The sequence below is a fragment of the Suillus subaureus genome, assembly GCF_016647635.1.
Source record: "Suillus subaureus strain MN1 chromosome Unknown BJ212scaffold_8, whole genome shotgun sequence".
Taxonomy (NCBI): domain Eukaryota; kingdom Fungi; phylum Basidiomycota; class Agaricomycetes; order Boletales; family Suillaceae; genus Suillus; species Suillus subaureus.
The window spans coordinates 199,687-220,903 of NW_024538564.1; the positions used below are offsets into that span (position 1 = coordinate 199,687).

At 49.8% G+C, this 21,217-nt stretch overlaps 6 protein-coding genes across 6 annotated transcripts; 4 read left to right on the forward strand and 2 right to left on the reverse strand.

The window, feature by feature from the left end:
- The first annotated feature begins 323 nt into the window (after positions 1-323).
- On the forward strand, positions 324-1,599 carry BJ212DRAFT_1338681 (uncharacterized protein). Its single transcript, XM_041335029.1, has one exon. It carries the CDS (start codon positions 547-549, stop codon positions 1,438-1,440), a length of 894 nt encoding a protein of 297 aa, XP_041195487.1. The 5' UTR covers positions 324-546; the 3' UTR covers positions 1,441-1,599.
- BJ212DRAFT_1338684 (uncharacterized protein) lies at positions 1,595-5,965 on the reverse strand. The gene is made up of 7 exons (XM_041335030.1): positions 5,257-5,965; positions 4,942-5,188; positions 4,329-4,885; positions 3,974-4,270; positions 3,596-3,921; positions 2,728-3,441; positions 1,595-2,660 (listed from the first exon to the last, which is right to left on the reverse strand). Exons 1-7 carry the CDS (start codon positions 5,895-5,897, stop codon positions 2,008-2,010), a joined length of 3,435 nt encoding a protein of 1,144 aa, XP_041195488.1. The 5' UTR covers positions 5,898-5,965; the 3' UTR covers positions 1,595-2,007.
- On the forward strand, positions 5,966-8,587 carry BJ212DRAFT_1338686 (P-loop containing nucleoside triphosphate hydrolase protein). Its single transcript, XM_041335031.1, has 7 exons — positions 5,966-6,461; positions 6,510-7,143; positions 7,198-7,639; positions 7,687-7,756; positions 7,908-8,029; positions 8,154-8,257; positions 8,413-8,587. Exons 1-6 carry the CDS (start codon positions 6,020-6,022, stop codon positions 8,223-8,225), a joined length of 1,782 nt encoding a protein of 593 aa, XP_041195489.1. The 5' UTR covers positions 5,966-6,019; the 3' UTR covers positions 8,226-8,257; positions 8,413-8,587.
- On the forward strand, positions 8,566-10,013 carry BJ212DRAFT_1338688 (SCA7, zinc-binding domain-containing protein). The gene is made up of 3 exons (XM_041335032.1): positions 8,566-8,955; positions 9,007-9,069; positions 9,123-10,013. The coding sequence occupies exons 1-3, from the start codon at positions 8,709-8,711 to the stop codon at positions 9,833-9,835; spliced, it is 1,023 nt and encodes a 340-aa protein (XP_041195490.1). The 5' UTR covers positions 8,566-8,708; the 3' UTR covers positions 9,836-10,013.
- Positions 10,014-10,027: 14 nt separating this feature from the next.
- BJ212DRAFT_1009649 (uncharacterized protein) lies at positions 10,028-14,601 on the forward strand. Its single transcript, XM_041328833.1, has 13 exons — positions 10,028-10,084; positions 10,136-10,399; positions 10,448-10,529; positions 10,588-10,764; positions 10,813-10,878; positions 10,943-11,137; positions 11,207-11,722; positions 11,770-12,074; positions 12,130-12,206; positions 12,260-13,831; positions 13,881-14,093; positions 14,149-14,175; positions 14,250-14,601. The coding sequence occupies exons 2-13, from the start codon at positions 10,275-10,277 to the stop codon at positions 14,324-14,326; spliced, it is 3,432 nt and encodes a 1,143-aa protein (XP_041195491.1). The 5' UTR covers positions 10,028-10,084; positions 10,136-10,274; the 3' UTR covers positions 14,327-14,601.
- On the reverse strand, positions 14,071-21,173 carry BJ212DRAFT_1338722 (uncharacterized protein). Its single transcript, XM_041335033.1, has 21 exons — positions 19,705-21,173; positions 19,518-19,652; positions 19,184-19,457; positions 18,950-19,134; positions 18,394-18,898; positions 18,225-18,346; positions 17,977-18,173; positions 17,602-17,924; positions 17,096-17,556; positions 16,943-17,048; positions 16,694-16,882; positions 16,473-16,646; positions 16,320-16,425; positions 15,935-16,256; positions 15,600-15,883; positions 15,345-15,551; positions 15,000-15,296; positions 14,806-14,947; positions 14,632-14,758; positions 14,229-14,581; positions 14,071-14,175 (listed from the first exon to the last, which is right to left on the reverse strand). Exons 1-20 carry the CDS (start codon positions 21,078-21,080, stop codon positions 14,438-14,440), a joined length of 5,676 nt encoding a protein of 1,891 aa, XP_041195492.1. The 5' UTR covers positions 21,081-21,173; the 3' UTR covers positions 14,071-14,175; positions 14,229-14,437.
- Positions 21,174-21,217: the final 44 nt, after the last annotated feature.

Here is a 21,217-nt window from a genome sequence, read left to right on the forward strand (position 1 = left end):
TCATACGAACACATCTCACCATCGCGGTGCCCCTATTTGTTTGATACTTACGCATGTCTGTAAGCAGTGGCGCCAGCTCGCTCTCGATTGTCCGACACTCTGGACATCCATCAGCTGCGTCTCTCCTCGTTGGCTAGGCGTCATGCTTGAAAGGTCAAAGAATGCTCATTTAGTTGCCATATACCATACACCAATCTCGCTACGAGGTTGCCTGGAGTCAGTTCTTTCCCATCTACGTCGAATCAAAGTCCTCCGAATTTGCTCAGTTTCATCGGATGTCAATCGCATTGTGGAATTGTTATCATCACAGCCCGCACCATCTCTCCAAATATTCGAATTCACAGTCATAGGGAATGTCCATCATTCACTGATCCCCATATCAGACACCATCTTTCAAGGACAAGTACCCCTGCTTCAGAGCATTGATCTTGTGCTGTGCAACTTGAGCTGGACATGGAGCATCTTCAGGGGCTTCGATCTCTAAGTGTGAAAGGAACAACAGGCGCCCTTCCTACCCCGGCGCAGCTCCTGTCAACTCTGAGATATATGCCTGACTTGGAGCAGCTTACACTTCAGTCCCTGTCCACGACCTCCGGGGACACAGGGCTCTGCGATAAGGTGCCGCTCACCCGGTTGAAGAGTATAGCGCTAGACATTGGCGCCACCCAAACCGTTATCTCTATCTTCGAATGTCTAGCCCTTCCGGCCGGTGTCAAGGTCGCCCTATGCATTCCACAAATTGAAGGCTCTCAAAGCTTTTCTGATATATTCTCTGCCATGGATAGGGCTTCTGACGGACCTAGTCCCGTTGTTCGGTCCCTGCGTGCCATCCGTATTTCGAATAATGGTTTTGTTGTCCAGTTTAACACATCAGTAGCATTCAAATCTCATCATTATGATTCCTGGAACCCTGCTGATGATGACATACCACTCTCGATTCAATTCACATGCAACCCACTCGCTCATGTTCAGCCGACCATCATATTTGAATTATGTCGAATCGCCTCGCAGGACAGGATTCACAGCATGTTTCTCGAGTTATTATATGATCTCCCAGAACTCTTCTGGCGCACTGGGTCGGCCGGCCTTCTGGATCTCCAAGTTATCCATCTCAGCAGGAACTCCATTCGTGGCTTAATCGAAGCGCTTTCTATCGATGACATCCAGGGCTCAGTTGTGGCATATCCCTCGCTCCGTGTTCTAGAGCTCGAGGGTACCAACTTCAGGGATCATGAACCTGAAGACCTCCAACATGTCATCGAACAGCGAGCCGAACGCGGCGCCCGTATACACGAGCTTCGACTTGTGGGGTGCATAAAAAATTTGACGGTTGATCAAGTGCGGCTCCTTGAAGAAGTGGGTGTGAATGTTGATGGACATAAAGAAGAAACCTGTGCTGATCCTAGCCGTTATGGATACGCACCTGGAAGATTGTTTTAGTGTTCTCACTCTGATCCCTGACCCTTCTGCTTGGGACGAGTGGAAATAATTCACCTAATTCACCTCACCCACCCCAATTCATAGTACATTTGTCCAAATTCACCTGTAAAACTTAGCGTTAATTTACAGACATGTAGATTTACGGTAGTTCACACTGAAGGCCTCTGGGCGCATTGTAAATTTACCCTGTGAATCTCGGACAATTCCAAATTGACCGTCCACCACTGTTTTGCGCTTTGTATATACCAGGTATCGGACACCCTGCCATTATGTCTTGTTGGTCCAATCATCAATGGATCGGGCCCAAAGGTATTCCGGCTTTTGGGACAATTTATATCTCAGGTAGTGATTCTGGTTGCTAAGGCGGTTCTTCCATGTCTGGCCAGCCTAGTTGAACCCGCATCTGGAATTTCAGTATGAATCAACGACGTTGGAAGAATCATCTCAATTGCTGAAAACTACGTAAGAAAGTGTACGTGGAACGACATCTTCCACGAGTTTAATTTTCTTTCCCAACCGAATCACTGCCAGTCGATTTTCCAGCTTCAGTGCCATTTGTCCAGGCATTCACAGCCCGACCAAAGCCTTCTCCAGCCCTTCCAGCCCCTCCCCAACCTCCCTTGCCATGACCCTCACAACTGTATCTTCATCCACAGCTGCGATATACTCCAACACCGTGCGAGCGCGTCTCATAAATTCCCGGGGTAGCGGTTCCCCATCATATGACGCATACGTGCCTATTTGCCCACCATATATGCCCTTGATTCGGACGCCGCTCCAGGAGCCGCCACCGCGTTCATACGCCTCCTGAGTAAGCACCCGCATAAGAAGCGCGAGAAAGTGTAGCGCCGCGCGTCGGAGTGCTGGAACTTTGGAGGATGGGCTCAGGGGGGATATGTCCAGCGGGTCTAGGAGGCGTTCAGGTTGGGATCGGGATGTTGGAGCAGGTTCACGTTTTGCTTGTTCTGTGCTTACTTCTGTGTCCGTCTCCATTCTCTTCTCGTTTACCTTAGCTTTGGGACGAGGAATGGGAGTAGCCACAGTCATCTCGACTAACACTAAGTCCAGCATCCCCTCTGCTATTTCTTCAGTGTAACATTCCACCACGCGTGCATAGGTGTTGATACATTCGGAGAGCAGGGAAATCGCTGACGTGCGTAAGATAACCGGTGCGCGGGGCTCACGGAGGAGGGAAAGGAGAGGTGGAAGGAGCGTGTCCGCTTTTTTTACACGGCGAGTGATGATAGGATGAATGAGAATAGGATAGAGAGCCGGATTGAAACTCACCATATAGCCCCAGGGCGTCTCCACAGCGCCTCACAACAACTGCGAGGGCTTCACCGATGCGGAGACGTGTGTCAACTTCACTCATTCGTTTACCCCTTGCCTTGCCCCTTTCACCATCCTTAGGTTTTTTATCCGATTCTGCCTCATCATCAGCGAAATCATTCGCCCCCCTCGCATACGCATCCAGAAGCGCTTTCAACACTTCATGTCCCGTGCCAGATCTGGAATTAGGGCCAGGGGCATGCACCAAAGCAGCCAGTCCTTGCACCGCATTCAAAAACACATACGAATCGTCCTCCTGAATGGCTTGTAAAAATATTGAGAGGATAGCAGGGTGCAGGGCACGTATTGTCGCTTCCTTCTCAAGCCTCTCTCGCTCAGCCTTACTCGCACGAGCTGGGGAAGATACCAACTCGCGTAGTAAGAGCAACCCGTGCGCCCGTACGGGTAGGAGCGGGTCTTGAAGGAGCTTGAGTGCTTTTTGGTATGTCTCTCGCGGATCTGTGTCGTCATCCTCGCTTTGACCGTTGGACTTGCCCTTATTTTTTGTATTTTTTGGAACAGACCCCAATGCGGCTAATGCCCCCTCTGCCATCCTCGCCGTCAACACTAATTGTGCCTCACGTGCGCTTGGCCGGGTTGGCGTGTGCGCCTTGAGAAAGTCGAGGACTGGCGCAAGGGATGGTGTGTTGTTCGGGGTGAGTGATGGGTTGGCTGTGTTTTGGAGTGGTGGGGAGTAGTAATTTTATTTCGTTGAGTAGGAGACACGACAGAATGTGCATGAAATTCACAGTGAGGAATATAACGCAACGACATAGGAAAGGAGAAATCAATTATTATTTTTTCTCAATAAGAGACAAGGACGAACCTTTAAGTACAGCCAACAACAATCCAACAGCAGTCTCTACCATATCTTCCCCCTCAACCTCATTGTCCTCGTCATCGCTATCTGGCCCAATTTCCAGGTCGTCCTGCTCCTCCGGTACGATTCTTAGATCCTCCCTCAAAAGGCCTTTGCTACGTTCATTGTTCATGCCTCGATCTGACATGCCAGATACAGGTACGGAGGAGGGCGTATCTAACACCTCTAACGCGTGCCTCACAAATTCCAATACATCTCTTGGGCGACTCAGGATAGCGGTGTTGTCCAGCTGAGATTGGAAAGCTATGATGAGTTGGAGGAGGAGCATCACTCTGTTTATCGTGTGCATCAGCAGACATGACTGGGCTGGCAGGTTGGGCTTACCGAAGTGGATCAGATTCCTTCGGATCCATCAATATACTCTGTATCTCTCCTTTGATGTCGCTGTCTTGCGTATCATGAGCAGAACCAGACCCCTTCGCAGTGCGATATGCCTCCAGCAATCTTACGAACATGCCCCCTGCGATATCTGCACGATCGAGGTTCTTGATGTAGGAGACAAAGTGCGCAGGGGGTGGGTATAGTCCCAAGTCCAATGACTCTATATCCGTGTCCTCAGTGACGGAGGCATGTCGTAGGTCTTCCGGCGTAAGAAGAGCGAGTTTCTCTTCTCTGTTGACCCTGTATCGAAATTGGGCTGAGACTTACATGAAGATGAAGGAGCAGCGGTGGGACGAACCTCCTTACACGTTTTAGATCCTCTGCACTTCCTCCTTCCCACCCTCCTGAGGAGCTTTCGTTCTCATCCACTAATGACCACAACACTCGAACTCCTTCGCCCTCCTCTACAACTCGTCCCCATGTCCTCATCAATGTCCAGACATCCTCTTTCAGTATTGGATCCGCGACACCCATTTTACTGAGATGTGCATGAAGGGAATACAGAGAGGGGAGGATGGGTGAAAGAAGGGAGGTGAAGAGAGAGGGCGATGGATCGATTGATAGCAGGAGGGTGTGAAGGGTTTGGAGGGATGATGATGGGGTAGGCAGAAGGTGGCTTTGACCTGATTCCCTCTGGTCGTGTGAAGTCTCATCGGAGACTTTGAAGAGGGGGTTGTGTAAGATGGGCAAGGCTACGCTCGCCACGAGTGCGTGGTGTGCAAAACTGGAGTCCAGCATGCGCGAGAGAGTAAATGCTGCAGCGCGTTTGAATGCGGGGGGCGTTACTGATGTTGAGGTAGAAGAAGGCGGAGACACGAGAGCAAGGATGCGCGATGTTATTGTTTGGAAGTAATGCTGCAACAGTATTGGATCAGAAATTCATTGAAATTGATTTAACCCAACCTCCACACCTTGGGTTGCATCCCTCGAGGTACTGTTCCTAGCACGCGTGCAACGTGCTCCAGCTTATCGAATTCTGGTTCGTCTTCCGAATCAAGCTCGCCAAATATAGCAGCACAGAGGGCACCCACACCACCTGGGCGGAGGAGGTGTTGAGTGAGGAGGGAGGAACAGAGTTTACGGACGTGGGGTGGTGTTGGGGAGGTAGGGGTGGAGAGGACTGTAGCAAGGGTTGTCATGAGTTGGGGGAGGGGGATACTGAGGGCACACATTTTGTGGGGAAATAAATGAGATTACGAGCTACGACTACTGTAAAGTACACGCACAAGACGAGGAAACGGAGCACGAGGGGGCGGAGAGGCTCGACGGGTTCACTAGGTAGCCATCCGAGGGCCATACTTGGGCGTAACAAATCAACTGCATGTCTTGACAGTAGTGTACTGCTAATGAGCGTCTGAGGTGGCGTGCTCTTTGGGCCATTTGGGAACAAGAGACCCATGAGACGCAAAAGCAGGTCAGAGAGTGTAGCGTAATCGGCGGGCGTGTTCGTAAGGTCGATAATTTTGGGGGTGCCGGGAATTGGTTTAGACGATAACGAAGGGATGAGACGCGTGTAAAGCGTTTCGGTTCCCCAGCGAAAAAAAAGAGATATAAGGGTGCGGAGTGTGCTGAGGTCGCGAGTCCCTATTGCCGGTGCGCTTTTCAGATCATCTTCATGATGGAGATCTGGAAGGTTAAGAAGAGATTGAACGCGCTCGATAACGTGCAGAGCACATTGAGCAGTTTCAAGTTGGGCATCCTCCGCTGTATCAAGGGAAGGAGCGGAGGATCCGAATGCTTGGTGATATTGCGTTAGTCTGCGCACAAGTACATTTTTGAGATCACGTTCAGTGGTGCTAGATGTGTCGAGGAGAAATGAGCCAAAGTGCAAGACGTTCGCGAGCTCTTCTTGTACCTCCGTCGTCATCGTTGAGAACAGTGAGCTCGACGGTGCCGAGATCCGAGTCTATAGATCACATGACTTTTGACTGATTGACTTACTTAAATTCTTAATCAGTGACCACGACATCGTCGCTGATCAGTTCAACGATGAGCAAGCTTAACGCAGGCGCATTCGAGTTCGTTCCAGGTCGCGCATTCGTGCTACCTCAGAAAAGTCAAACACCTCCTTCAAAACCTCCCCTCGAGCGCCCTCTCCAAACTGAAGCTCCACCTCCAGCTCCTACCATCACCCTAAACATCGGCGGATCAAACCCTCCTCCTGCTCCTAAACCTGCCACTGTCCCTGCCCCTACCCCTACCCCTACCCCCGCCACTGCCCCTGCCCCTGCCACTGCTACTGCTCCACAGTCAAAACCTGCTTTGCTACCGTCTGTATCTGCGAGCACCGCACCATCACAATCTTGTTCTCCTGCGCCACCTACTAACAAGGTCTTTTCCACTGAACGAGCCAAGACAGACACTACATCTATTGCAAAGGAAGTTCAGGCTGTCGCAGACCAGGAAGTCCTTAAGGATCTTTTCGGCGATGGTGCGCATCGTACCTCACCCTCACGTAACTGTACTCATATATTTATAGTCAAAGAACATCTTAACATCGTCTTCATCGGCCATGTAGATGCTGGCAAATCAACTCTCGGCGGGAACCTCCTATATATCTGTGGTGGCGTTGACAAACGCACCATGGAGAAATACGAGAAGGAGGCAAAGGAAGCTGGCCGTGAAACGTGGTACCTTTCCTGGGCTCTCGATAGTACGCCTCAGGAGCGCTCAAAAGGGAAAACCGTCGAAGTCGGTAGAGCCTACTTCGAGACATCTTTTCGAAGATATACCATTCTAGATGCTCCAGGCCACAAGACTTATGTTCCGAGCATGATTAGCGGTGCCGCTCAAGCAGACGTCGCAATCCTTGTCATCTCCGCACGGAAAGGCGAATTCGAAACTGGTTTCGAAAGAGGTGGTCAGACCCGCGAACACGTCATGCTCGTTAAAACCGCCGGCGTCAGCAAAGTCGTCATCGTCATCAACAAGATGGATGATCCGACTGTTAACTGGGACAAAGGCAGATACACTGAGATCAAGGACAAGTTGACCCCATTCGTAAAGTCTGCTGGCTTCAATCCAAAGACGGATGTCACCTTCATACCTGTGTCTGGATATACGGGTCAGAATCTAAAGGATCGCGTAGCAAAGTCTATCTGCTCATGGAATGAGTGTGTGGTGTTTTCTTTCCTCCATGTATATGCATGCTTATGCCCGTCTTGCAGTGGCCCCTCCTTCCTTGAACATATGGACAACATGCCCATGGTTGACCGCAAGGTCAATGCTCCTCTCATGATGCCCATCTCCGAAAAGTATAAAGACATGGGTGCCATCATCGTCGGCAAGATCGAATCTGGGCACATTCGCAAGGGGGACTCTCTAACCCTCATGCCGAACAAATCTGCTGTCGAAGTCGCTGCCATTTACAATGAGATGGAAGAAGAGGTACCCAGTGCGATCTGTGGTGACAACGTGCGCGTGAGACTGAGGGGCGTGGAGGACGAGGATATCAGTCCTGGATTCGTCCTCACAAGCCCGAAGTCTCCTGTGAGAGCGGTGAGGCGATTCGAGGCGCAGCTCGCAATTTTGGAACACAAGAATATCATTTGTGCGGGATACTCGGCTGTCATGCATGTGCACACACTTTCCGAGGAGGTTACGCTGCCTGTGAGTGCAGCGTGTTTTACTGGTTTATACAGTCCTGACGTAAATAGGCTCTACTACACTACTTTGACAAAGCCACCGGACGCAAGTCGAAGAAGCCGCCCCAATTTGCAAAGAGGGGTAGGTGTACTGTGCACAGTGCAATCAACTCTCACTGATGTTTCTTCCTCATCCATTTTGTTGTGGCGTTAAAAAACTTACTGCCGTAACAATCATCCCCGCCCCTCCTGCACATTTTTATAACCATACATCACTTCATTACAATATCCAGGCCAAAAAATTGTTGCGCTTATAGAAACAACTCTCCCCATCTGTGTCGAGCGCTTCGTCGATTACCCTCAACTTGGTCGCTTCACGCTGCGTGACGAGGGCAGAACAATTGCTATTGGAAAGGTGCGTTTTTTTACGTATCAATTGGCTGCCGCGTGTAAACTTTTTTTTTCCTTTTTTTTTTCACTGAACTACTTCTCGGTTTTCCCTCGGACACATTATTAATCGAATATTCTTGTCACCTTAGATCACAAAACTTCATGATGATCGCGTCGATGAGATCACAGAGGGCGTGGCACACGTGTCGGTTGCCGCGTAAGGTGCTTGCGTGTACTTGCATCATACTTACACGTATGTATTCTACGTGATATCATTATTGAGCCGCAACTCACGTTCCTTCATCCTTCTCACAATACGTGTCCCATATTTCGGCCCTTCTCTGGTCCCTACACCTTTAATGCGAACACGGCATATTCCGGATAATCATCCATACTGCGTTCCAATAGATTGAGGGGGGTACGATACCAAGAAGGAAATCAGAAGCCTGGCAGTCTAACGGTTGCAGTCTGCCAGTAGTTGTAATAGAACTATGCTGTAGACATGTCTGTTGTGCTTTAAATGCTTTCATTTATTATGTACTATCATGTAGTTGTGTGCAAGTTTATTGTTCTGTTACGTCCACAGATTGACCACCAGTCCACAGAAAAGTCATCTCTATAAATCTCAAACGCGCCACTCACGTGATCAAAGGTCACTTGCCTTCCTTTCTAGTGCATGGCAGCTAGTTCTTGATCATACAGCCATGACGCTTAAACTCAAGCGGACGAGCCATTCCCCTTCTCCATTCTCATGGGATGCTCTCAGTCCACCACGCGCGGGCTCTCCAAATGCGCCTGAAGTTACCGGTCTACCTCCTCCGCCAACATCATGGCTCTCTGCCCGCGACATGAAAATATTTGGTGCCCAACCACTGCGTGCTGACATCGGCGTTGTGCGTTGTGCAGACTGCGACAAACCTATCTTACGTAGCGCCATTTCCGAACACATCAGTATGTCATGGCTTTCTACCACTGACAGATATTTAGCTCATGCGCAGTCAGGCAACTGTAATGACATCCGTTCAGGGAAGAAATGGGTAAAGGGCAAAACGGCAGATAGCGAAGGTATTGTCTCCTGATATATTTTCCTGTCATCATATATAACCAGCCCCATCAAGTTGAGCCGAAGAAAGGCAAGAAGCGGGCTGCAGACGGCGAGGACGGGGATGAAGCCGGCGAGCCGTCCAAGAAGAAGACAAAGATCACAAAGGGGCGCACTAAAGGCCCCGTGGACTATGACAAGCAGTGTGGAGTGATCAATGATAAAGGCCTCCCGTGCTCGCGCTCCCTCACGTGCAAAGCTCATTCCATGGGTGCGAAACGCGCTGTTCAGGGTCGCTCGAAGGCATATGACGAGCTTTTGCTCGAGTGGAACCGTGCGAATAACCCTAACTGGGTAGAACCGGTAAAGAAGGAGACGAAAGCAGAGAAGAAGGAGAAGCGCGAGAAGGAGAAGGCGGAGAAGAAGCGGCTTGCACAGGAAGCTGCATTAGCCGCTGGACTGGAAGGGAAGGGCATACCGAAGAAACCTGGTAGGAAGGCGAATACGTCCGGCACTGCTGCGACACAACTGGATGTCGATGAGGCTGCTGAAAACTTGGATGATCTTGACTCAGAAGCAGAGGTCGACTCGCTGGTGAAGGCCGTGCAGAATGCGCAGGCGCGTGGGATCATTGGAGTTCCATTGGCTGTCCCATCATCGGAGAGTTCGTGGTTTGTATTACGGAGGGAGCGCCTGCGAAATTGCCGAGATCTGCTTGTGAACGCGCTTGCTCCACCCAGCGGACGTAGCAGCATCGCAGCGACTGTGTCTAGCATGACGCTTGGGTAGATATGGCATTACCTCTCGTTGTCGCCCATTTATATCATCTACAGCATATTATTCACGAGTTACTAGCTGGGACATTTCACCGTGCCATTTATTTCTCGAGCTATCATTATTGTCATTCTTAGCATACGTGTAGCAGTAGATCCTCACGAAGTTCATGAAATAGCTGTTACCAAGTTTCTCATTGAGCGTCACGTGAAAGCAATCATCTCACCCTTCTCCGTCACTGCACCCACTGCCTCGTTTTCCAACGTCCGCTGGTGTTTCTGTCTAATAACTGATCACAACTAACATATTATATAGGTCTTTCTCTCACTGCAGAGTAATAGCAGCAGAGTATTCCTAAAGTACTAGCACACCCCATCATACGCAACCCCGCAGACGCCGCTACACCTTCTCCATTTCTAGCATTTAAGTTGGAACCTCCTACCGTTCACCGCTGATGTCAGAACACGAGCAGTACCTTGCAGTCCTCAAGGCCTCTTATGACTACGAGCCCCAGTCGGAGGACGAGCTTGCGATCACTGAGAACCAAATCGTCCTTCTCCTTGAACGTACTGATGATGAGTAAGTAGTTATGGCATGCTTTTGGTCTAACGCTCATGCCATATGAAGTTGGTGGAAAGTGAAGATAAAAGGCGAATCGCAGGAGGAAGATAGTCCATTTGGCCTCGTCCCTGCTGCCTATGTCGAGCAGGTCCGTCTCATACCTTTGCGTTATCCACAGCTTGTCTGATAGACGCATGCGGCACTAGGCTGAACACACGTCTCTTGTCAGAGCTATCTATGACTATGATTCCGCTGCACCCGGAGAGCTATCTATCAAGGAGGACGAGGTTCTAATGGTCTTTGACCGTGAAGAAGATTGGATACTCGTTCAAAGCAAGGAGGGCGGTAAGGCTGGCTTTGTACCAGGGAACTATGTTGAAGAGGTATGTATCTGCATCGAACATGTGGGCTTGTATTCATCTCGTACATAGACTACTGGCGTGGAAAGCACCCCAGCGCCGGCTTTTGTAGCACCTCGAATTATCATTCCGCCATCGGTACGTCGACAATTTGAGAAGCTAGCGAAGTCTTTCACTGACATACTCTCTGCGACATACGTAGCCTGAACCTCCAGCTCGTCCCTTGAGCGTGTACGTGGACCCTGCCGACAGAGTTGCCCAGTCGAAAGCCCAAGCCCGCGTGAGCGACGAGATCAAGACCTGGTCCGTGTCTGAAGTGGACAAGAAAGGCAAGAAGAAGAAGGGTACTCTCGGCATTGGCAATGGCTCCCTCTTCTTTGCAAGCGAATCAGATAAGGTATGCCCCAAATCATCCATTTGTATAATCACCTTCCGAATTGAGTGATCGAACTCTTGCATCGCATAGACTCCAGTGCAGAAATGGCAAATATCTGACGTTGGGGACATATCCGTGGAGAAGAATAAGCACGTGCATATTGACATGGGCGGGCCCAATGCAACAAAGTTGCACTTCAATGTTGGAAGCAGAGACACGGCTGATGCTGTTGTCGAGAAGCTGGAGACCTCTCTTACACTTGCGTCCGCCGAGCAAAGTGCCGCCATCTCTCCGCCACCGCGCTCGGAGGTAAGCAGCCCGGTGAAGAAGAACGGCGTTTCTGTGCGCTTTACAGAGGAATCTCCTGCAATTATACCACCACGCGAACCCTCAGGAGAGGAAGAGGAAGAGACAGAGGAAGATGTACAGGGTACTGATGATGGCGAGGCTGCCGTCGCATTATATGACTTCGAGGGCACGGGCTCAGATGAATTGACCGTGCAAGAGGGTGAGCGGCTCTGGATCATCGAGAAAGAGGGCGAAGAGTGGTGGAAGTGCAGAAATGAACATGGAATTGAGGGAGTTGTACCTGCGTCGTATCTCGAGGTCAGTCGTTAGTCACCATAAGAGTCACTTACTGACGTCATGCTCAGACCACTGGCGGAGCATCTGTCACTGCCGAGCCAGAAGACGACGGTACTGCCAAGCGTGAAGAGCAAGAGCGTCTCGAGGCAGAAAGGAAAGAGGAGGAACGAAGGGAACGCGAGCACACGGAAAAGGAGCGAAAGAAGAAGGAGCAGGAACAGCGCGCAAAGGCTGCCGCAGCAGCCGCAGAGGCTGATAGGAAGCGGCGCGAGAAGGAGGAAGCCGCCGCCGCTGCAGAAGCAGAGCGCAGGAAGCGTCAAGAGGCCGCAAAGCGTGCTCAACAGAAGGCAGAAAGGGGACAAAGCTCGTCGCCGTAGGTGTCGCCCTCAGCCTATGCTCAAAGTCCTTTTGATATATTGATCTCTCAGTCATCCTCCGATTTCGCAAACGAAACCCAGAGAGTCAACGTCTAGCGCAGGACGCAGCTCAAGTGATACTCACAAGAGTGAGTGTTTCACGATGACCTTCAATCTCTCCTGACCTATAAATCGACCTCAGATGTGCCTTCCGCGGAGTCTACACGTATATGGCACGACCGCAGTGGGCAGTTCCGTGTAGAAGCTGCCTTTCTTGGGTACTCCAACGGCAAGCTACGTCTGCACAAAGTCAACGGTGTTGTCATTGAGGTCCCCTCGGAGAAAATGTCCCTCGAGGACATACGCTATGTTGAGCGACTTAATGCCAAGAATGACAACTCTCCTGCAGCGCCACGCCGTCACTCCGATGATGACGACCAGCCACTTGCGCTCAAGCAGAAGGAAGTGGTACGGCGGGCGACGATGTCAGCGCAACCAAAGAAGCCGCAGACGGACTGGTTCGAGTTCTTCCTGAATGCAGGCTGCGACATTGATGATTGCACGCGATACGCAGCCTCCTTCGAACGTGACAAGATTGACGAGGCAATCCTCCCAGACACTACTGAGTCCACAATGCGTTCACTGGGCCTGCGCGAGGGCGATATTATTCGCGTTACGAAGCATATTCAGCAGAAGTTTGTGAAACCCAAGAAGGACACGTCACAAGAGCAGCTCATTCGCGACGAAGAACTGGCACGGCAGCTACAGGAAGAGGAGAATGGCACGAGGAGTAAAGGTTCATCAAGTCCTGCGCCCAACCTCTTTGCTGGTCCGGGAGGCGTTCTCAAGAATAATACCCAACGTCGCGGGAGACCGCAGCCTAGCAAGTCTTTGCCACCGCCGTCCGTCGACCTCAACGCCATTACCACTGCCTCTGACCAGATTAAACGAACTGGTTCGCCTCTCGTCATGAGCCCTGCCACTTTCACGCCTGTACAGCCACCTCAGAGGTCAAGCTCAACGGTGCCCGTTACTAGTGGCTTTGAAGATGATGCTTGGACGAACAGGCCGGGGTCTAAACCTTCGGTTGCTAATTATCGTGCACCATCGGCACCACCAGCTGCTGCTACTGCACCTGCAGTTGCGCCTGTCTCGGGTGCGCCTGCTGCACCGACACCACCCCCTGCACCACTAGTGGCGCCAACGCAGGTTGCAGCAACTGGCAATGGCCTCGCAAAGACTGATGCTGACATCTTCGACCAACTTGCACGCCTGAGTCAGCTGAAAACAAGCCGCCCTTCTCCATCCCCAGCGCCTGCCTCGGCTCCCGTTGCGCCAAGTCCACCAGCAGTGTCCCCACAGCCACCTGTCTCATACAACGGTGGCCTTGGAATGGGTTCTTCTCCTGCACCCATCGGGCAACACCTGCAGATCCAGCAGACAGGTGCACAGGGCCCTCGCGGACCATTCGCTCCTGTTCCGGCCAATCAAAGTCTGTTGCAACCCCTTGTACCCACTACCACAGGGTTCAATAACTTTGTACCAACGCGCCCGTTCAACGCATCGCCTTTCCAGGGCCAAGCACCACCTCCATTCCTGTCAGCGCAACCAACGGGCTTCCCCGGCACACCACAAACACTCTTATCACAGCCCACAGGATTACCAACATCGGGACCACTGCTCTCGCAACCAACTGGTATGTTCGGGGGGTCGTTTGGCACATATGGCGCTCGCCCGCCATTCCAGAATACCACAATGCAACAAGTGCAACCGAGTAAGTCCTCCTGCTGTGCATTTTTTGAACATTACTTAATCCCGATCAGACCCAACAGGAGTGTTTGCCCAGTCTCCATTCAACAATGTGGTTTCTTTCCCATCACCCGTTCCTTCCTTATACTCTCAGCCGCCACCGCCCGTTCCTTCCATATACTCTCAACCAAACACTAGTTCTAATACAACACCAGCAAACATATTTGCTCAGATGAAATCGGGAACGTTTGCCAGTGGAAATGAGCATTCTGGACCCCAGCAAGCAGGTCAGCGCTACCATTCTGTGACTATGCATTCGTGACATCTGATTGATAATCTCAGAAACATATAATGCTCTGCGCGTAAATCGTAAGTTATTATGTCCAGGTTGATGTCTAACGAGTACTGACTAACGCCATCAGCTATCGCGCCTCAACCCACAGGATTTGTTCCACAAACGACTGGGTGGGGATTTCAACCTAACAACGGATTTCAACCGAGTGGATATACAGGATACTAGACTTAGTTTTAGCTCTTTCTCTCTTTGACCAGATTACAGTCCATTGGATGAAAATAATTGAACCTGGGCATAACCAATATTGTATGAGCGATCAAATCTGCGAACAATGTGCTATGATGCCTCTACTACTACTATGCCTTGGGTCCGTCCAACTCTCTCGAAGTACATCTTCAATCCCAACCTGATTTCCGGTGCAACATCACGAGCAAGCAACCCGGTTGCCAACGGGTAAATTGCTGGAAGATATCTAACGAACTGCATATCTCGGTCAGCAGAGAAAATACAAATTCCAGGGCATCACATACAGCCTTGTTGTCAAAACGACAGAACCCATCCAATATCTCCGCGACAACTGGTGTCCAAGCGGTTATGTTCTTGGCCTGTGTATCAGCACGCAGCTTAATGTAGTCCTGTAGCACGCTCAAACCAAGACTGCCATCTGGGTCAAAAAGGTAATACAGAGTTGATGTCGTACTTACGGCAAAAGGCGTTCGGCAATCTGAGGGCGTGCGTTCTGGTGCTCTGGGCGCTCATCGAAGTACATCCTCAGTAAGACGTGCACCAAGGTTGCTGCACTGCTGGACTCTTGCTTAAGAAGATTAGGCAGGTGCTTCATGAATCCTTATGACGGCAATCAGAGGAGATCTACTAGCACCACCAGAAACACACTCACCAACTTTCCAGAGTCCAGTACGCAATTCTTTATCATCATTAAACATTCTAGCAAACTGATAGCTATGATCCAGAACCCCCATGAGACGTAGGAGCTGTTCTGGAGGGATGGTAGTGTAGACAACATCGTTCCGAAGCAAGTCGTTGGTAGTTTCAATCAGTAGTAACTGAAGGACACATTTGACAATTATTTGTTTGAAAATGCGACGTCGGTCACCCAGGGTGTGTTTGACGACTTCTTGAGGCCGATCGCCGGTGGGAGACAATGGGGCAGGGACGATTGCTTGGTCATTAGAATCTTTAGAAGTGAATTAGCTTGTGCAGATTTTCCATACACGGAACATACCGTTGGCATCCGGAAGATCCGATAAAGTGCTCCCATCGATTTCCACACGTAAGCCTTCATCAAAAAGTTGGTGGGGAGTAGTCGTTCTAAAAAGCTTCACAAAAGTAGCTGCTACTCGTTCCCACCAAGCGGCGCTGAGCTTCTGCACATTATTTTCCAGAAATTGTTGCAAACACGATGTTCCAATACGAGCCAGGGTGTCGTTTTCTGCGTCGAATATATGAGCAAGCGCTCGGCAACGCTGCATCAGCCTACCTTGGCATATACAAACACACAGAAGCTCCAGTAGTCCATCGAGGAAGCGCTCCAGGGTATCATAGAAAAACGTGTAGAGATCGATGAGGTCACGTAATGCCTGAATCATTGTAGTTGACAACCACACGCTCATATCCTCTTGAGTGTTGAATCGAGACATATCTTGACTCGATTTCAAAACGGCGAAGATCGGAAAAAGTATTTCTTTGCAAACTGTGTCCCAAAATTCCACGGTGAAAGATGATCCATAAGTTTTCAGCGTCGAAAACAGAGAATCCAGTGCGCTGTAAGTCGGGTGAGCTTGGTTAAAAAGTTCAGACCACGTAAGGACCCACAGACGTCGTACTTCAAGGTCCTCCCCATTCATTATAATGTCATAGAACCCAAACAAGACAGGGAACCAGAACTTAAACATGATGTCGTCGCCTTTAGGTCCAACCCCCGGACTCAGAGCACACTCAGGGCAGGTGAGCATGACTGGAATAACACCGCGCAGCATGCCAATCGCTAACAAACTTATCTTCTGATACTTGCTGACCTTGCAAAACTCGGTAATGCAAACAGTCAGATCTGCGAAAGCACCATGGCGGACAATCGCAGCAAAATGTTCTTTGTTCAATCTTGTTACGATTTCGAATGCAGAATTCGCAATGCGTTCTAAGATGAGGGAAGGATGATCAGAATTTTGCACCACGCAGGGGCGTTGTGTATCATCCTCACCGGTTAGCACTTTTGAAGCAGCAGAGAAGACACCAAAAAGTGTACGCCATCCTGAACGCATATTCTGTACTCTGGCTTGTATCATTTGTTGGAGACATTGTAGAACCTATCGAGAGCATTAGTACCATAAGATTTGGTTGGCGCTCTGCGTACCATATCGCGAATATCGGGATTGGCATTGTGAACCATCGTGTATTCGAAGGGCTTAAGGAAGTCCTTTTGGAACTTAAAATGGGGCAGCTCCTCCTTTTCCAAAAATCGCATTGATAACTGACGGAGGGAATCTAACGCAAAGAAACCGACATGGGGATTGCTGTGACAGCAAACCTGCAAAGCTTGAGTATATGCCTAAGTTGAAATGTTCAGCATATTACCTGGTTGAAATGTTCTCCTAAAATATCCCAGAGATTCGACCACTCGAGACGGATACGGTTCATGTTGTAGTATGATATCTCCACGAGCTTTTGGAGACTGAACAAACGAGGATGTTGCGATATTCCAGACGACTGAATCTCCTCCCATGAAACATCACAAAGAGCCCTTGCGAAATCCACGATAGCAGTCTATAAATCAATAAGTCAACATCACGAGGCAATCGAATTGAATTAGGAAGATGACCTCACCCCAGACAGGTAGTGGCTAAGTGAAAAGACCATGTCTGCAGCCACGGTGATGTGAGTCGACCTGCTCTCGTTAGCAAGTTCTTCTGCTGGAAGCTTCTTAGATCGACTAAGGAATGGTCAGCCAATACTGGCGTATATGGACAAATCACCTACCCTTTCTTTCCGCCGTCTGGAACCTCCACACCGCCACTGATAAGTTGCATATGTTCTAGCTGTGACACGCACGACAGCACGTCGCGCCATGACCCTTTCAAATTGTTGCCTTCATTGACTGCGATATCTAGCAGCGTCTTGATAGCATCCATATTCTTAGTTTTCATTTCCCCAAAGTTGTTGAGGAATGTGAACTTCGCAAGAGTACTAACAAACGCATTGCGTTCGAGGTCCAAATCGAAGAAGCAAACTATGCGGATAGCATTCTTGAATCCGTCCAAGCAGAGATCGACTATTTCAAGGTCATCCGTATTTTGAAGCGGGCCAGACAATCCAGCCAAGAAGGGTATCCATGCCACCTCAAACATCGGCCGAACATGGACAAAGTGTGACGCGCTGAAGTATTGGTCTCCAGCACGAGATCCTCTTCGTTGAGAGCGCATAAGCGTTCTGAAGAGCGCCTACAAGAGATTAACCAGCGCTCAATCGGAAAACTGGCAGCTTACTTCAGTCTTGTTGGCCATCCCATTGGACTGCATCACATATGCTTCCCTTTGAAGGTCCCTCCCCACATTCGCCAACACATTGGCAAGACCAGGACCCGTCGAGGGCAAGTTGATTGTGGCATCAACTTCGTCTTTCATCCTAATCTCGTTGTTCTGGATATCATCAAAAATGGCATTTAAGAATTCCTCCGGAAGACTCTCTCCATCATTGATGCCACGGTTATTCTTGATGAAGCCAGCTTTAGTCATGCGATTTTTGATTTGAGGACTGTGAGCATCGGTATTGAGCAGGATGATAGAATACGCGAGAATATAGGCAGCATCTATTCGATGGCAGGTAAGTGACCCGAACAAATTGGGCAGATGCCTACAAACCTGCATTCTTGAAGGGTGTTTGAGAATTTCCGGCGATGTAGCGTTCCGCGAACTTGAGCATGAAGCGATCGATCTTCTGAGCTTCTCCAGGAAGGCGGAATGCCTGCAAAAACACACGAACAGCATCCACGAAGCCCAAGTTCCTGAAATCCAGAAAGTCGACAAAAGCATGCATGATAGCAACATTGTGTTCATCTCTGCAGTGCAATGAGAATTGTTAGGGGTCACAATGTATTGAAGATACTTACCCTTCACCAAGGTACTCGCCAATCATACTTTTGCTGAGGCCGTCAGTGGTCAATAAAAACCCTGCGATATCGCGGGATGACGAGCTTGGAATAAGTTCCGTCTCGACCAAGAATTGAATACCCTAAGAGGAATTAACTTTGCTCGCTTGCAAAGAGTGAGAGGACAAACCCGTTTGGGCTTGAAGTTAAACTTCTTGATGCCTTCGAGCAGGGTTGTCTTTTTTTGCTTCGCACTCTCAAACCTGGAGGGATCGTCTGCAATGTCTGGGGTTGATTGTCGAAAGGCTTCCGTGCTTCCGGCAGAAGCAATCAACCCATCTAACGAAGGATCAGGTGTCATAGTATCAGCTGCAATTTCTTCCCCAATCTGACTTCTTGGGGCAGTATCGGCAGTTGCAGATTCCGCAGGCGTTTTCCCAGCGGCTGTTCCCCAAGTCACAAGAGATCTAAGAACAGCCACTAAGCATTCGAGACCCTGCCTTCTAAGTTGCCCCTCGGAAAGACCCATAGTGGACGTGTCCATGGTACCGGATACAGCTAGTGCGCCTGACACGTGCGCCGTCGACGCTGAGCTCTTAGTCTGTGGCGGGAGCGCCGGGCTTGCAGGGTCGTTCGTCTTTTGTTGCGAAGAAGTATACGGTAATGTAGCAATCTTGGAGATGATGTTCATGAGACTAGTCAACATGTTAGCCTGCAGCTTGGATCCTTCATCCTCTGACACTTACTGCTCGTATATATTATCTGTAGCTTCGCTGTCACAGTCATAGTTGAGATATATCTCTACCAAAGCCTGCGGGTCCTGACAAAGCCTGGAGAGCATTCCAATGATTACAGCCTTCTGCTTGAGAGTTGAAGTCTTCATTTCTAGGATAGGAACGAATATCTCGTGCAGTAAGACTTCGATTTCTTTCTGTGCAGGAACAAATTAGTTGTGTACAGTTCATGAATAATGATAGTACCTTGAGCTTCGTTCGCATTCCTGATAACACTCGCCAGAAGATCTCCACGCTGACTTCGAACACTTGAGGTACAGGGCTGACTGCGTTGCGGCTCAAGCTGAGGCAAAGATATTGATTGACAGCCTGAACAAAAGTAGTTGCCTCGTTCGTGGAAGAAGAGTATATTATGGCTTTCGAATCAACGAATAGTGCCATGTGTGAGTTAAGGATGGTGAGCACGAGATGCAGGGACAAGAGTTTAGACCTCATGGCATGTGATTTGAGATCACGCTCGCTACGCCAGGTATTAGCATCATCACCCTGGATAATAGAAGTAATAGAAGAAAAAGCATACCTCTCTGTGTTCAAGGGCTTCATTGTCAATTTGCACAAGGCTCGGAAAACCAAAAACGCGTCCTTGATAAACATATCCTGCGTGCTCAACTCCCTTGTAGCGTTTTCATTTTCTGCGAGGTCGTGTATGGTAGGGCTGAAGACATGTTTGAATAAGTATCAACGACTGTTACAGAACATATGCTTACGGCGCAGGACTAATTGTTCCTTGCGGAACGTCAGGATCATGAATAGATGAAGGGGGGGTAGAAACACCAGGATGCAAGGACATGTCAACGGCAGATTCTAATGGCGAGGCCTCTGCCGTCGATTTCTCAGCTGCATTTTCTGAGAGGGCAAAACTACTGTTTTGGATGTCAATCTTCGGCGATCCTGGTGCCGGAATTGATGTAAACGTGTCGGAGGAGACATGCGAGCGTAGGGTTGTACCGTCGAGACTTCTGCACCGCGAGAATATATGATGCACCATTTGGGTCAGTCCTCCTTGAGCGACCATTTGATTGACCAGGTCCGTGCTGAGGAGAAATACGTTATAAACCGTGCGGATTGCCTTTAACAGTGACGAATGGTGAACGTAGATAGTGGGCGAAAGTATTAGGGAGAGAAGCGCTTTAACAACCTGGAGAGAGACCGTTTCAGGGGAGGTATCATTATGGCATGTTGTGACGGTATGGACGACAAGGTCGACTAGGGAAGGTTGTGGAAGGCTAGACTGAGAAGTACCAGCTATCGAGCGTCTTCCTTGCAATGCCGGTGACGGAGGTGGCGAAGGAAGTGCTTGCGCAGATGATGGCTCCGCAAAGAACGAGTAAGAGATGAGCTTGGATATACAATCCAGACTCGCTATCATGAGTTTTTCGCTGCGCGTCTCGCATGCCAGCCGTAGAGGTTCAAAAATTTCACGTGGACGATCACCACCTTGACCGACACGTATCATCTCCAAGGCATTGTGTGCGCTCTCGCGAAGAGGTGTGGATCGTTTGGCCTCCTTCGAAGCCAGAATGATCTCTAAGGCAGAAGAAATGAGAACTACAGAAACAGTGTAACCCTTGGAAATCGTGATAGAACGTTTGTGAGACGAAGCGGATGATGAACTATGAGCACTAGATGGCGTCTGAGGTCGGAGCTCGTCGTGGTCATTTACTTTTGCAGGTGTGCTTGGCGTCGCAGGACGAGGTTGATGAACTTCTGTGGAGCCTCTGGCTAGCTGCAACCGTGGACTCTTCGCTGGCGGTGTTGGCGGTGCTTGTTTCGAAGGAAGAGAAACATCCACGACTGTGTCTGTGTCCTGAACTTCTGGCTGAGAAACATGAGACACGTCAGACGCGGTTTTGACGTGTTCTCCCTCTACTTCGGAAACCGGAGGAGTAGACACGGGCCTATCTTCATCAGCATCAGCTGTACTTCGGACTGCAGCAACTGCAGATGGAGGTGCATTCTCAACGTCATGAATAGCGTCGGCATCCACAACGATAGGTTTCTCCTTGCGAACACCCACCAGCTCCTCATCGACCATCGAGTTTGTTGGCGGTCCTTCGGATTCAGTGACGGTGTCGTCCACCATATTCAACGCGGGCAGTACTAGTGACTGCTTCGCAGAGGTTGCAGTTGCTGAATGTAGCGATTCCGAATCCCAAACGCCGAGTCGTCGGAGTTTGCCGTGAAGCCTTTTTTTGTCGGTTTTTTTGTCCCCAGATTGTA